The sequence below is a fragment of the Ixodes scapularis genome, unplaced genomic scaffold (assembly GCF_016920785.2).
Source record: "Ixodes scapularis isolate PalLabHiFi unplaced genomic scaffold, ASM1692078v2 PGA_scaffold4__175_contigs__length_147842914, whole genome shotgun sequence".
In the NCBI taxonomy this organism is placed as follows: Eukaryota; Metazoa; Arthropoda; class Arachnida; order Ixodida; family Ixodidae; genus Ixodes; species Ixodes scapularis.
Window position 1 is genome coordinate 9188957 of NW_024609879.1, and position 16593 is coordinate 9205549.

A 16593-nucleotide genomic window follows, 5' to 3' on the forward strand; every position below is an offset into this window, starting at 1 on the left:
GCCGACGACGGCAAATACGACACCTGGGAACACACAAAGGGTTACGCTTGCTCCATCCGTATGTCGATTGCAGCCTATCGCAAAAATAATCGAACCGCGCATGACGATTACCTTGCTTGGTTTTTCTTTTGCCGCGCTTTTGAATACGGGGGCCGCTATCTCGCTTATTGGTGACGACGCACATGAGCTATGCAAATCTAAAAAAATAACGCTCCGTCCATCTGACACTCTTTTGCAGCTAGCTTCTGGTTTCGCAAAACCAGCGGGTGGAGCCGTTAGGCTCAAAATTTCTTTCCACGAAAAGACACGGCGTCAGCGCTTTCTTTATCTACCGGGGCTCGCCGTACCCGTAATCTTGGGCCGAGATTTTATTGCAGGCGAGAACATGACGCTTGATTTCCCTGGTGGAGGCTACCGGCTAGGAAGCCAGACGGAGCTCACTCCGTTTACCAGGCGAGAGGACTGCATTACCGGCCCAACCCTCCCGACCCACTTCACAGCGGCCCCAGCTTTCCTGCCTGCAGGCATTAACGCTGCACTACAGAAGTGCCCGGCCAATAACCTTCAAAAGATTAAGCTGGAGGACGTCCTGCGGCCGTTCTCTCCGATGTTCACGGAGCGACCAGGAAAGACAGACATCCTGCTGCATCGGATTGAAACCGGTGACGCTCCGCCCTGGAGGTGCAATCCGCGCCCCATCAGCGTGCACAAAAGGGAACTCCTGGACACGGCACTCGAGGAGATGATTGACACCGGTGCAGTACGTGAGTCAAAGAGCCCTTGGGCGTTTCCTGTGGTCCTTGCTCCAAAAAAGGATGGAACCGCCAGGCTTTGTGTAGACTACAGACGCCTTAACGACGTGTCTGTACGGGACAGTTACCCTTTCCCTAGTATTTCCTCTGTAATGTACGCGCTCGGTAACGCGACTGTGTTTACAACGCTCGATTGCAGCCGCGGGTTCCTTCAGATCGAGATTCACCCGTTGGACGTGCAGAAAACGGCGTTCATCTGCCACAGAGGATTATTCGAGTTCACCCGTTTGCCGTTCGGTTTGTCAAACTCGCCAGCGAGTTTTCAACGCTTGATGGACGTTGTACTTGGCGACGCAAAGTACAACTTTGCAATGGCATACATGGATGACGTAGTTGTCTTCTCGCGCACGTTCGAACAACACGTCGAGCACTTGAGAATAATACTCGAGCGAATGCGTAGCGCGGGTCTCACAATTCACCCGGGAAAGGTGCAGTTGGCCGCGCCAAAGATCAATCTTCTTGGTTTCGTGGTTGACAATGGCACACTCCGTCCTAACGAGGAGAAGGTTCGCGCGCTAACGGAGTATCCGTGCCCACATGACGTGAAAAGCCTGCAGAGGTATCTTGGTATGATTGCATTTTACAGGGATTTTATTCCCTACTGTTCCGAGATATCTCAGCCACTCAATCACCTCCTTCGAAAGGGCATCAAGTGGCACTGGAACTTTGAACAACAGAGTGCATTCATTGCCCTCTCGGGGGCAGTGACTGAAAATGCTTGTCTGCATCTTCCCGATTTAAACCAACCTTTCGTTTTGCAGACAGATGCAAGCGATATCGGCGTGGGTGCTGTTCTGCTGCAGGAGCATGACTGTGTGCTTCGGCCAGTTGCCTTCGCAAGTCAGACACTTACTCCCGCCCAGCGGAACTACAGTGTGGCGGAAAGGGAATGTTTGGCCATAGTATATGCGTTAAAGCGGTTTGACATGTACTTAGACGGCGCAACATTCCAAATTCAGTGTGATCACTTAGCACTTTCATGGCTGAAAAGGCTTCAGAACCCTGCCGGTCGGCTTGCTCGTTGGGCGCTTACGCTACAGCGATACGACTACACTATCGTGTACAGACCTGGTGCAACAAACAAAATTGCTGATGCTCTTTCCCGCGCCCCCCTCCCTGAGGAGCACACGCAGGAAGGTCCGGGCCTGGTTGCTGTCGCCATCACAACGCAGGAATCACCTGAATCACGGTGGGGAGCACTGATCACAAGAGAGGAACTTCTCAAGGCTCAGCAGGACGACGGGCTGTGTCAGCGGGTGACCGCCTGGCTGGCAATAACGAGCACGGTTAATGCAGCGAGTGACGAGCAATTCGACTCGTACTTGCTGAGCAGCGACGGGCTCCTGTTGCGCTACATCCCTCAAGCTGATGACGACCCGAGCAGCTCGGCGTTCCGGACTGTGATACCTAGAAAGTTACGTAAGTCTTTCACCACATACATGCACAACTCCGCACTAGCCGGACACAGTAGTGGGAGCAAAACGTATGATAAGTTGTCCCAAATTGTGACCTGGCCCGGAATGCGGCAAGATGTACTGAGGTATGCGCGTAGTTGCCCGTCATGCCAGAAAGCGAAGCCACGTGGTGGTCAACCCCCAGGCCTCATGCAACCGATCGTAAGCCAGAGCCCTTGGCAGATCTGTTGTTGTGACGTCATGGGCCCATTCCCGCGCAGTCCTCGCGGAAATCAGTACTTGTTCGTGGTAACGGATCATTTCACTAAATGGGTTGAGCTGTTCCCTTTGCGCAAACTGGACTCGCAGAAAATCTGGGATTGTCTGCTGCAAACATTCGCGCGCTTCGGATTCCCGACGAGTTTGATTTCCGACAACGCTTCTTATTTCACTAGCAAGGTGTTCGTGGATGCGTGTGCGGTGCTGGGAATTGAGCATAAACGTACATCACCGTATCACCCGCATGCAAACATCACTGAAAGGGTGAACCGGAACCTTAAGATGATGCTCGTTGCGCATACCGATCGCCACAAGGACTGGGACGCGAAGCTCCCAGAAATGGCCTTCGCCACTCACACCACGGTTAACCGGTCGACCGGTCTCAGCCCTGCCCAGCTAAATTTTGGCAAAGAACTTGCCTTCCCGCTTTCGAACGCTCTTCGCTCAACAGAACCCACGTCGCAATACCGCAGCTACTCGAAGTTTGCAGACGACCTCCGCAAGCGCTTCTCGGACAACCTCAGAGAAGCTCGGGAGAGCCTCGACGTCGCCAGACTGCAGCAGTCCGAGCAGTACAACCAGGGACGCCGAAACCTGCAGTTTGAGGTGGGAGACCTCGTGCTCAGGCGCACTCATCCCCTGAGTGATGCAACAAGGGGATTCACGGCCTCACTGGCAAACAGGTGGGAGGGTCCATTCCGTGTTGGCAAAAAGCTGTCCCCGCTCACATACACACTTATTTGCTGCTCCAGTGGTCAGTCCACAGGACCAATTCATGTCACCGACCTAAAACTATTCCACAGCCAAGAAGATTTCTCGCAGGATCCAGCAGATGGCAGCAGCAGTCGGGTCCCTGATTCCCCCTCCCCGCCACCCCGGCGGTACAATCTGCGACGTCGGTGACAGCTAACAGGGAGATCACGAAGCGACTAACAAAAACATTTGTTCTTCACCCTTAAAAATTTTGAACGTTCTCCGGTTCATACCCCATGAATATGTTCTCCTTTTGAGAGGGGGGGGGGTGGTATATCCCACCTGAGAGCACTTATTGACTTTTATTTTCAGGGGCCACGCGCGGCACGCCTAATGTTGCGCTCATCGGGCTGTTTCTTATTTTTATGAAGATGGAGAGAGGGTGGCGATCTCATCACCGCGGCCGTCGCAGCCATATCAGCCACCACGGCCACCAGGGCCGGGGGACCCATTCGAGGTGGCGACCACGGTCACCCAGGCCACAAGGACAGGGGCCGGGGCCATCACGACGAGATCAGGGCAACGCGGACTTCCACATCCTCTGCCGCCGCTGCCGGCGACGGCCACAAGCCACCGTGACAACATGGATGGTGCAGACCGACGGTGGACCGGTCGGCTGGGCATTCCGGCAAGCCTGGGAAGAACAACCACGCCCAGAACGCGGGGAGGCGCACGTCATCGTCCCCGAGCCTTTCAGGGGACTGACATTGGAGGACCGCCACCCCAACGATCCAGCGGCGCAATACACCGCAGAGGAACGGAGGCTCCTCTGTCCGCTGTGCGGAGTCCCGGAGCTCGCCCGAGAATCACACCGAGCGGGGCTCCTACACGTGACCCGGGAAGCTGCCGACCGCGCTGCGAGGCTCCAGAACCACGACGAGCTGCAGAGGGCCATCGACGTCGTACGAAGGCAACGTCCTCAACTTCTGAGGTCAAACGACCAGGACGAGCACGTCATCGACATGCCTGACTTTTGAGGGGGGGATTGTGTGGACGCTATAGGGGCGCCACTGTGTGTAAAGAGCGCGGGGGGCGTTACCCCCTGTGAAAGAACGCATAAAAGCAGCAGCGGGGACGCCGACGGGGGGAGAGAGAAGCGGGGCCTGGAGCGAAAGGTACACGCTGCGGCGGTGTCGACCAAACGACCTTGTTAATACTAACTTCATGTTTACAATTTACTAATAAATGTAGCATCACGTTTTCCGAAATCCTGGCTCCGTGTTGTTCCGCCGGGTTGGGCACGCAGCAAGGCAACTTTCCCACAAGCTTCAGCCGCTTTCTGGTAATGCATTCGGAACAAAATGGAAAACCACTTGCCAAGCTTTCACCCTTTCTTATTTGAAAGACTCTAGAAAACTTAATTGGTCAAAACTTTAAAGCAAAGAAATTAGCATCTGGTGACCTGCTTGTTGAAGTACAAAACGGAGTCCAGAGTGTGGTTCTCTTAGATTTAAACGAGATCTCGGATTACAAAGTATCTGTCACTCCACATCGCACCTTGAACAGCTGCCAGGGCGTCATTTCAGAGGAGGACCTTCTAGAATCTAGCGAGGACGAGATCTTGGAGGGCCTTTCCGGGCAGGGAGTGGTCGCTTTGCGACGAATCTCAATACGCAGGGATGGACAGGAGAGACCCTCAAAACACCTGGTCCTCACTTTTGCATCCACCGTACTGCCTGAGAACATTAAAGCAGGCTATCTCCACTGCAAGGTGCGCCCTTATATACCTAACCCAAGGCGATGCTTCAAGTGCCAAAGATTTGGCCACAGCTCGGTATCCTGCCGAGGAAAAACAACGTGTGCTAAATGTGGAGGCACAGACCATCCAGCCGACACATGCGAAGGTACACTTCTCAAGTGTATCAACTGCTCTGGTTCCCACCCCACCTACTCTCGAGCCTGTTCAAAGTTCCAAGAAGAAAAGAAGGTTTTAGCTTTAAAGATAAAAGAGAACCTGACTTACCCTGAGGCAATTGCCTCAGGGTAAGTCAGGTTCTCTTTTATCTTTAAAGTCCTGGTCCAAATGCCCACAGAGCACCCACAGAAAATTTGTGTGGGGTCCTAGAGGTCTCTATGGGGCACCCATGGGGTTGTATGGGTGTCCTGAAATCTCTGTGGGGTCAGGCCTGTGGGCCTATGGGACATGCGGGTTACTCTGTGGGGTCCTTTGGGTAACCCACACAGCCTGTAAGGGCTCCTTTGGGTAACCCACACAGCCTGTGGGGGCTCCTTTGGGTAACCCACACAGCCCGTGGGGGTGCTTTAGGTGACCCACAGAGTCTGTGGGGATAAAACCCCGGCTTTTATGGGACATGTAGGAAACTCTATGGGTTGATGTAGGTACCCTGCAGCCTGTGGGGATAGAGCCTAGCATCCCATAAGGACAAGTGCGACATTGTGCGGGCTGCTGTAGGGATGCAACACGCTAGGGGGCGCTCTGTGTAGCTACACGGGACATGTGTGAGGACTATGGGAATGCCTGTGAATGTGCCCCTCAAGATATATTCTACAGAAATCATGCAAAATATAACTTTTTTGTAAGTCTTTTTTTTAATTACATCGTTCACCTCAGTGCGCAGAACACTACGCCGACGACGTCGACCACGCGGGCTTTTCTTCGAAATGGGGCTTCTAATGCTCAGGCATCAATACTTTGTGTCAACATTGTTCCGAAGTCAGTTTCGTGTTCTGTGTTGTGACCTTATGAGCCTTGTGTGTTCTGTATTCTAGCGAAAAAGCGTATTGCCAAAATGCAGAGCAATAAATCTATATGTTTATAGGCAACAGACAAATTAGATGCAGGACATGTCTTATCTGGACTCTTATTAGGTTTATTATACAGATATCCAGTGAAGCGCAAACAAAACAAGAAAAAAAGCTAGTGTACTGATGAGTATACATTGTTGTGAAAACGGAAAAGCCCCGGACCAGACCCTCCCTATCTAATCCGTCCGGCAACGATGAACTCATTGAGTAGCATCGCCACATGGCTCCGGTCGGCTTGCCCGGAAACGAGGCGAGAGGCGACACGGGGGTGCCGTGGGACCACCGTGTTGGCGTCCCCCCACCTAGGCGCGGAGCTAAGCCGGACCCTTCTTTCTGGCTGCGTTAACGCTGGTCCGAAACGGGGTCAGCCGACTCGAGTACCGGGAGGATTACCGGGCCAGGATTCCGGGTAACGACGCGCCAGCTGCGGGACCTCCGTGAGGATTACGAGACGAAATGTCCAACGAGCCTGAATGTCCAACGAGACGAAAGATCCAATAATGGATATTCAGGCACGTTGGACATTCAGGCTCGTTGGACATTCCGTCTCGGTTGGATCTTCCGTCTCGTTGGACATTCAGGCTCGTTGGACATTCCGTCTCGGTTGGATCTTTCGTCTCGATGGACATTCAGGCTCGTTGTACATTCCGTCTCGGTTGGATCTTTCGTCTCGTTGGACATTCAGGCACGTTGGACATTCCGTCTCGCCTGTCACGTGCTAAAATAATTTGCCCTCTTAAATGTACAGACTTGTGTGTATATTTAGTCCGCGTCCCTGCAGGAATTGCCGTAGATACATCATACTAAAATGTCGTGCCACAAAAACCGATGTTGACGGACCGACAAAGAAACAGAGCAGACACAAATATTATTTCGTCGTTTACCCTGAGACTGGGTTTTTTTTTGAAGAGAAGTACCAGAAAAAACAGACAGGTCTCAAATATTATAATTTGATATATAGGAAGGCTTGGTGGTTAGTTAGCTAAGTGCCGATGCGCAGCTATGTACCAATCGGTTAAAGGTGTCGATTGTACGACGCCAAACGCCCCTTTGATATTAACAGTTCAAATATTTGGAATATTCCGATGACATCCCTATTGGAAAAACGTAAAAGAAACAAACCTGCTGCTTGTACAGTTCTGGTATGACACCAAAATAATTTCTTTGTGTTATGCATGCAGCTAGTTTGGTTTGGCGTTCTCCATAACTGGAGATACCGGCACCGCTATGGCTCCGGGTCTGTCTATACTGGCAGCCACTTTGCTTGCCGATATGATTCGGTGTGGCTGGTATGATTTTGCGTCCGATGACGTAGGTGACTGCCGTGTTTCCAACAAAACGCTTATACCACAGGACCACCGGTATAACCAAATCATACATGCAGAAAGACGACCGCCATCTTCCAACAAAAACGTCCATCGTTCACCACCGCTATCGTTACAGACACCACACATGTCGAAAAAGAACATAAGCCACGTTTACACGAATGCGACTTAGTCGCATTGAATCCAGTTGCCGCATTCAATATGCGGTCATGTAAACGGCATAATGCGCAAAGCGCATCGCATTTTGGAACGGGGAGGATTATCGGAAGGCGCTCGCTGCGTGAGCGAGTGAACAGCTGAGAACATTAGTGAAAAGACGGTGAGAGTGCAGGCGAGCTGGTGGTAGCTAATCATGTCGTATTACACCTGAGACTGCGGTGGAAGAAATCGGAAGAACTTTCAGTAGAAGGAACAGACACAGAGAACGTCTCAAACGTTCTCTGTGTCTGTTCTCTGTGTCTCTGTGTTCTCTGTGTCTCTGTGTTCTCTGTGTCTGTTCCTTCTCTGTGTCTCTGTGTCTGTTCCTTCTACTGAAAGTTCTTCCGATTTCTTCCACCGCAGTCTCAGGTGTAATACGACATGATTAGCTGAGAACACGGCGGCGGCCAACCTCGTCGGCGGCGCGGAGAGCGGTCCCGCAATTTTTTTCCCGAGAACGCAAGCTTTTATTGCGATCATAAGTAAGCGGAATATAGCGGAGCTGCTCGGTGAGGGCGGCCCCGTCCAAACCTTTCCGAAGTACGACTTGCGCGTCCGAAGGGGTCACAAAGGCTTCAGTGCAAGCACGAATGACACCGAGAGCTCCGAGCACTGTAGAGCACTGCATGGTAGTGCAGAACGAGCAGCTCCTACCTCGATGCAGTTCCTGACTCCGCAAGAGCCTCTCGGACTCGGGGTCCGGTTGGTCCGGTCGCGATCGGCGAGGTCTAGCGCGGCGAAACACGGAGGCTTCCTCAAAGCGTGCACACACACGTCGCCTCTCGTTCAGAGTGAACCGGCGGCCCTGCCTGGAGTCCTAAACGCCTTCCGTCTCCCAACTTCTTCCACAGCACCGAAGACAGCGGGCACGATTTTTACGTTCACTGAATGCGTCGAAAGGCCTCCACGTGCGATGCACCGGAAAACGTGGTGCGGCTGGTGCCGGAACGGAACTGCATAACTTCGAGCTTTGAGTCAACGTGCACGGCAACAAACCGATCGTGACACCAAGCCGCGGATACCGCATCGCCGGTCGACAGCGGCAAACGGCCCGTTGCTTGTATCGTGGGCCGTGACTCGTACTCGGCCAACTTAGCGTCTTTTCGTGGCCCCTCGCGTCGTCGCAACCAGCCACAAACCCGACAAACCCACCAGCCCGAAACCGTAGCGACCGTAGCCTGCGTTGGAGAAAAGCGAAACCGAAACTTAAAGCTTCCGCCCAGTGGCTTCCGCTGCCGCGACTTTTCTAACTTCGCGGCTTCCACTTCCGGTCGTCGCGGAGATGGCGAAGATAGAGCGGTGCGGGGGGTCGTTGGCTCGTTTACGGTTACGGGACAGATGTTTTGCGGTCCGTTTCTACTGCGTCTCGGGCTCTCAACTGGACGGCGCCTCTCATAGTTCAACCAGGCGTGGTCAGCCTGCGTCAGGCCGGCTCGACTCGTCCGATCGCCGGACCGCAGGCGACTTCCAAGTACGGCCGTTAGGCCTAGGATCCGAAGGCCTAGGATCCGTGAAGCGGTAAGCGATTCTCGTCCCGTTTTCGTTCTACTTTTAAATTACGTTAGGTGCGCTACAGTATAAGCATGCGTGCCAAGTGTTCGCGACAATTTTGAACTAGAATAATTGTGCTTCATTGCGGTCATTTGCCGAAAATGTAAATCGAGCAATGAACGAGGAGCCACGCTTGAAAACGGTGTATGTACGATGTTAACCTGGGCGGCTAAAAAAAAAAAAAAGTCAAGACTGGTTACGGTTGGATGCGAGGCTGGTCCCAATGCGATGGTAAGCACTTAGAGCGCCTTTCTGAACGGCATGTAAGCAATATAGCGATCAACGAGACGAGCGACGGCGAGAAGCTACGAGAGCTGGCGCCGAGCGCCGAAGATTTCTCACTCTCGCTGCTTGCGCCGCTCGGTTCTTGGGCTTCTACAAAACGTCGCTCATCGCCTTGGTCGCTCGCACCAATCGCTTTCATAATGTGTGTCTCGGCGCGCGGCTGACTGCCGTGTTTATACGAATATAAGTCGACCCTTTTTTTTTTTTTCCTCGGAAATTGTGACCAAAGAATATCGACCTACATTCGCGACCAAATTTTGCGACCCTACCGGAGGCATGAAGCTATCGAGTCACCGAGCCGGCGTTGCCGTAGAGCCGCGCCGCTTCTTGTTTCAAAAAGCTTTTGGTTGCCGAAATGGCTAGCCGCCCGCGGTGGCCGGTGCCGATATCGCGTGCACCCCCCGGGCGTCGGTTTTCGACATCGCGCCTCTAGCGTTCCCCTTGCTGGGCAACGGGTAAGGAGAGGAACCCGATGCGCCATGCACTTTACCCTCTATCCTCGCAAACTCGCACAAAAAAAAAAAGTTATTTTTGTTAGTTGCTTGAGGCGGCTCGGCTCGCGTGTTGCTCATGGCGACACGGCGGCTTTGCTTGCGTCTTTGTAGTTTGTCTTCCGTCGCTTCGCATCTTTTTTCGTTTCTTGTCGTCATTTTACAACGGTGTCAGTGAAGTATTGCTGCGAATTTGCGAGGATGTTTACCCAGCTGACGAAGCTTCGGACGGTGATAACATGTCCAGAAGTTCTGACGGTGATGAAGTTTTTGGCATCGCCCCGTGATTTAGCTGAGAGTGATGTAAATAAAGGTTTTTTCCTTTCTTTTGCCCAAAATTTCCCCTGTTCTTAAAAATAAAAAAAAAGATCGACCTATATTTAATTTTTTTTTGTTCTTGGTGGATCCAATAAATAGGGTTCGACCTATTTTCGAGTAAATACGGTAACTTTAATTTTTATTTTGGGTTACGTCGGACGCAACCGGAATGCTTGACAGTTACGTTGGGCGTAACTTTAATTTTTATTTCGGGTTCCGTCGGACGTAACGTTAGACACTCCGTTACACTTAAGGAAAATAGGGGCTGCTGGTTCATCATATAAACCAACCATTTGTGTTTAATGAAAATGCATCACTGACCTCAAAAAAAAAAATACTGCTATCCTAGAGTTTATGCTATAGGAATGTAGCGCTTCAGATAAATTTGTTAATTTTTACTTTTAGTCCCTGCCCCCTCCAGATACAACATCTGGCCTAAAGCAGTGTTCCGGATCTCTTTCCAAGACCTCAGGCGGGTCGTCAATCAATCCATGAGTCGGCGGCGTCTCATGGGCGTGTTGCTGGTGCTTACTGGATGGTGCTACCGAGGGAAAAGTGGTCATGCTTGGGAAAGGCAAGTATGGCCGCCGTAAGTATACATATTGTCTTTACCTTTGCTCGAATCCACTTTTAAGAAATGCACAGTTCGCATGTGTGCATCTCTCAATGTTTCCACAGTCGGCTGTTTTTTTTTTGTTTTTTTTTTAGTGCTCCAACTCTGTCAGCGCTAGTTTCTCTAGATCATGCAAATGGGATGCAACACTAAACCACATATGTTCTCGCAGCAAACAGTGCTGTGCAGAAGCACAGTGGAATTTACTCTAGCTTTATAATGCAGCACAAAATAGTTGACTCCAAGTATAGCTACTTTTGTGACTCCGTTTAACCAAAAGCTCTGCCGAAACAAACTTGCCGCCTTATAGGTAGTGCAAAAGAACCTCGCGTGCCTAACCTGGAGAAGGGCATTTTTTTTCATAGGTCAATTTTTTCTTAAACCAATACCTTCAGCCTCCTTGAAATGTTAACATCATGTGACACACGGAAGAACAGTAAACTCTTTAATGTTGGCGAACCTTTAATTTTCGCGGCCTTTAATTTTGCAGAATTCAGTGGCTGCGATTATGTCCTCTGTGACCGATTCGAGAAGAAAAAGGGGCCACGAAGATAAGGGGGTTTTACTGTACATCGGAGGAAAGAGGAAGTCACTTATGTTTGTATGCAGGAGTAAAACCAACAACAACACTCATGGTGTCGACACTTTGTAAGCCTATCTGTGTCTATTGAATGATATCAATTTTGTTTTAGTTGGTTAAACATTGTTGCCTGTACATTGTGGGATGTCGTCTTCAACACGAGCAGTGGTTTTCTTCTCAAGCAGGCAGCATGGATGCGTGCCGCAGCACAACATAGTTCATTTGCAGGTGGTACCGCAGGTTGAAGGATGGTTGGCACAATATGGGGGAATCACAATTCAATGTTCTACCTCGGGCGTAGACAAGATTTGCTTATTCTAAATCATTTCGTCTAAAAATCTGGGATTTGCGATGAATGTACCCGCATGGTTGGAATGCCAGACAAGCCTTGTGAGCGCTTCATTTTCTAGCGTCTCAGTCCTGAACCCACTCACGCACCACATGTGTAGATGTTCCGATAGGTGGGAGCACTTATTTGGAAAATGGTGAATGGCAACTGTTATCTTTATCAGACTTCTGTATTATGGTCAAAGTTGGACTGCATATTTGCAATACTTTTTCTCACTTAAAAATATGTCATACTAAAATATGTAAAATAGCCGATGACAAAAAGAGAATGGCTGGGCGTCCTCCAGCACGTGCTTGTGCTTTTCACCCCACTTTGGACAGATGTGCTTGCTCCAGGCTTATGAGGCGCTGAAACGTCATCGAAGGTAGCAGACGGGCTGGTGGTGGAACAACGGGGACTTCTCCCTGCCTTTCTCATGCTGTCAGTGAGCGTGTACCTCTATACTCTAACTTAGCTTAACCTGCACAGAGCTGAGGAGAATAGGCTTGGCGAGTGCCCTTACTGCATATGCATTTGTACAGCTGAGGCACTTTCTGAATCAAGAACATTGTGTACCTTACCTTCAAAAACACATCATTTTGGGGGTGCAAAAGGAATTGTAAGGCATATCTTTGTTTGTATTGTCCTATTACGCATCACAGGCACGTAGCCAGGGGGAGGCTTATGAGGCCCGGCCCCCCCCCTCCCCCCCCGATATCTTCCATTTTGCATGGGTCCTCCTCTCCCCCCTCCCCCTCATACAGCGTTTTGTTATGAGGGGGCCCCCCTGAAACAAAATCCTGGCTACGTGCCTGACGCATCGACTCCAACTTAATGCGGAGTTGACCCACCCTGTTGATAAATTTAATGCCTGCCAGGTAATTTGTTTTGCATTCAGTTAATATATCAGTATTCAGTTAGGTATCCCAAGTCATTAGTCGTTGAGATGCAGTCTCTCTGCAAGTCAGTCATGTTTAACATTCATAAAACTGCTTGTCAAATAATGGCACTGTCGAGGACATGTACTCGGCTCGAGCAATCGCTGTGCACAAGCTGGTCGTGTGGATGCAGACAGCAAACATCCCGGTTGAAACGTCCTTCCTCGCAATGTAGCTCAAGACTAGGTCAGGGCCCCACTCACAAACGTCTATACTTTGCATCTCTTTAAGCTGGACCACTTTTGACACTACAAGCCATTGCAGCAAAAACAGTGTGAGACATGATTATAAGCTCGACGTACCATGGCATCCAACTAGAAGGTCACATGGCTTGCAGCTTCTGCCGTAATTAAGTTTAAACTGAGATAGTTTGGAATAATGCTCCCGGTTTTTAGTGTTGCCCGGCACGGTTAACAATTTGGTGATATAGTGCTGCATTGAAAAATCTGCCTTTGTGACTGTATCACCTTATGAATGCATACTAGCTATTAAACTCTCCATTCTGCAGAGAAATGAAATGCACTTTGCTTCCAATTGCAGCTACTTCTGGAACTTCATGGTATGAAGCACCTTATGGCTGCAAGCTCTGACCGATCTTGTTCTCTGGTCTGCGCAGGCCCATTGCAGGGAGTCACTCCGAGAGCCTCACCAGAGGTTCCTGCCCGTGATCGTTCTAAATTTTTTGTTGTAGGTATGCATCCTTTCTGCTTTTCCCTAATGTACTCAGGCGTTTTCTTTTCATTGTCGCAGATTTGCCTCAAAATTGGTTCAGCACAAAAATGGATGCTGTACAACTGTATCCCGCATATTTTGCTCAAGATAACTTTTCTTTGCGAAAGTTAGATTTTTTTTATGAAGGTTAGTCTTTTTTGTTTTTATTCACAAATTTATTTGAGTTTCCATGGGCAGCACTAAAATGTTATGCCAAGGGCAAGGACAAGTTCACTGCTCTAACTTGTTCTCAACTGATTGCAAGAAATTTTGTTAATGTCATGAAACCTCTTTCCAGCACTTGCTTTGCAGCATGGAAACAAATTATACATGGGACATACTCTTCTTTAGACTGCTTCTTCATTCTGCAGGTCTGCCTTCTATAGATGTCGTGCTACTGGAGAGCAGGCGAATTCGATTGTTGGTTTTGCCATTGCTTTTTTTTTAGCCATTGTCTTAATAGTTCTTGTAAATTAAAAAATTTTCCTAAAAAGCAAGTCGGCAAGAATATCTATTTTGACTAGTTAGCTGGAAATAATGATCTAGTACCCTTTAGTCAGTAAAATAGATAGTGTGTGCCGCTGTTAGTGTCAAGTAGAGATGCATGCTTTTTAGGCATCTGTCACAGAGTGGTACCCATTTTTATTGGTTAGCCTCTTGGTGCGCCAACTAAACTCTTTCTATCCAGACACCTGCCCTTTGCTTTTATTTGGCAGGCTCTGGCAATAAAATAATATAGTGTTATTCCTCGGTGGCTTAAAAACCTAAAGAAAGAAGTTTCTCCATGTTTAAACGCAAACTTTTATAAAGGCAAAAATGAATTAAGCCAGTAGCAGACGACACTTAGCCTCAGCAGTGCTCCGCGCCAACAGCGTTGCGTCAAAATAGCGGTCGTCTCCTTTTTGCTGCCTTCTCTCTCTTTCCTTCGGTGCTCTCCTCCCTTTCCTCCTCTCCGGCACCTTTGTCACCACACCCACTGGCTAAACTCTCCCACTATACGGCTCTGCATTGCAGTAGTAGGTTTTTTTATAGTCTTTAGAGTTAAATGTGAATATTTGACAGAAATCTCCCAGGTTGGGTTGAAAGAGGGTTAAATGAATGCATTTGATCATTCGCCTTAATTCGGTACCCATCATTTCAAGGCCTGTGTGGCCTTGTCCTGGGGTGTGTCTATGACTGTGGCTGTGAAGGAGGAGTTTTTTAATAGGTACAAGTACAAAGTATAAAAACAAAAGGATCTATGCGCTGATCATGAAAGAATATGCTAGCCATTCTAATGTAGCTTTGCCAAGTACTTGATTGTTATTTGTTTTTATTTCCAGCTACTTGGTTGCCTCAAGATCTGGAGATCCCAGTGGCCACAAGCTTGGACTCAATCTTCTTCTGTGGTCCGGCCAGGACCAAGGGGGAGGTAATCCCAGCAACAAGAGCATCACAGTGTCTCCCTGCCTGTGACTTTCGATCAGCATCACGACAAGGGAGTCCTCATGCCACCAAGTGTTAAGTATGCTACTCGAAATAAGCATTCTTACCTATTCTTAAGTGAAACAGCAAAAGCACTACTGAGCCCAAAATGCAAAAAACATTCAAATCTCGGGTTGGATGGAGTTCCAATTACAAAAAGGCGTCTGCAGACATGATTCACATGTGAACTTAAAGCCCACGGATGTAGGTTCGGCGGAGTCACAGAAATAACTTCCCGCAGATGGCTTTGCTAGTGCCATACACAAACAAATTCTTAAAATAATCATTGTGTTACGTTGGTGTCATTAATCTTATGTACCTACCCCACCCAGCAGTGGGGAGATGTGAAGTATAAAAAAAATGGGAACTTGCACATTGTCAGCTCTGCAAAGATAATATATTGAACCGAGCATAGCACGTTCAACTTAAGAAAGCAATTCAGTGCAGGCCTAGTTTTAAGCTTCACATATTTGTTATTGCCCTTTATAATGAAGTAAAAACTGCTTAAGTTGTGGCCCACTACAGGCTTTCTATTAGTGTTAAAAAGTGTTATGGCAGTTTAAACAGCTCGCTCCAAATATTTTCTTGAAATGCATAGGTTTATGGAAATTATTATGTGGATGTTTGCAGACAGTCATGGTGAGACCAATCTTTAGTGCCAAGTGTTCCACTTATTCAGAGTTGGTTGAGTCTGTAAATATTGTAGGTCGCAAATTAAATTTTTATGGTATGCAATGGGCACAATCATCCGTAATGACAAGCTCTACCTAGGGGAACTTTATACGTTTACAACGGCAAGATGGTTTCACAAAACTAAGTATTTAGTTTATTCAACTCTTGCACTAACCTTATCTCTAGAAACTTTTTATATTCTTTACGATGCTGAGTTAGGATTCTGGAAGTAGTTTTTCTAGAACTACGCTAGACATTTCCAGTTCATAATTTTTCTCGCGAAGAATTCGAGAGAGCCAAACCCTGTAATATACGGATGGAACTCGCAGAATGATACGACTGGCAGTTTGAAACATTCGGCACTGTAACAGTAACAATGACATGTCACTCTCCTATGTAATGCTCATTGTCGCAGATCAAACTGCTTTTTCCGTCTGCACTCATTTTCAGTGGACTCATTCAGCGAACTCGCACCCGAGACTGCAGCGCTGGGTTCTGCGAAGTAATTTGCATGAATATAGATGCAACAGGTTTCTTTGAGTGTGCGTCTAACACGTATTCTTCATATTGAATCTGCTACTGTATTCATGACCATGTCCTTAACTGTATCCACATTCCAGCTTATTTTTATTTTGACATTTGAGTTTTCTTCAATACTTTTCTCAACATCTGTGCTTGTTGAGCCGCACTCAAGAGCATTAATCTTGTCTTTCACTATTATATTAATATATAAAACTGTTGATGCCGAGTGAGAATTCAAGGTCCCGAATCTGTCGTGCGAGTTAAATAAGAACCAATAAAAAGCTCTACAAAGGAAATTTTGTTAAAAAAGGCTGTATAAGCATTAAAATAGCACATGCCATGCTGAAAAAAAAAATACAAATTCTTGTTGGGTATGCAAGGATGACACTGCTGTTTCTGATGTGTCACAAAAAAAATCAGTGCCATACAGTGTTCCTTATGGAAGTACAAACTGTCGAATTCAAAGCCCAGAAGTTTTATTCAAGAATGTTCCTCAATACAAATGTATTTGGAGATTTGAGCCACTGACTCATACATGACTATGTGGCGAACATTCATTTTCATGTGCATTATAGTTTACAAGGTCTAGTCTG

The 16593-nt window shown here is 48.5% G+C and overlaps 1 protein-coding gene across 1 annotated transcript; it reads left to right on the forward strand.

Annotated features, from left to right (window-relative positions):
- The first annotated feature begins 2543 nt into the window (after positions 1-2543).
- LOC120840498 lies at positions 2544-3856 on the forward strand. Its single transcript, XM_040211079.2, has 2 exons — positions 2544-3168; positions 3610-3856. Exons 1-2 carry the CDS (start codon positions 2768-2770, stop codon positions 3815-3817), a joined length of 609 nt encoding a protein of 202 aa, XP_040067013.1. The 5' UTR covers positions 2544-2767; the 3' UTR covers positions 3818-3856.
- Positions 3857-16593: the final 12737 nt, after the last annotated feature.

Excerpts from the sequence above, each read along its gene's own strand:
- LOC120840498 (XM_040211079.2), top strand. The coding sequence starts at position 2,768 with ATGATGCTCGTTGCGCATACCGATCGCCACAAGGACTGGGACGCGAAG. Across the intron at positions 3,169-3,609 it reads ACGGCCTCACTGGCAAACAG|ATGGAGAGAGGGTGGCGATC; the intron begins GTGGGAGGGTCC and ends ATTTTTATGAAG.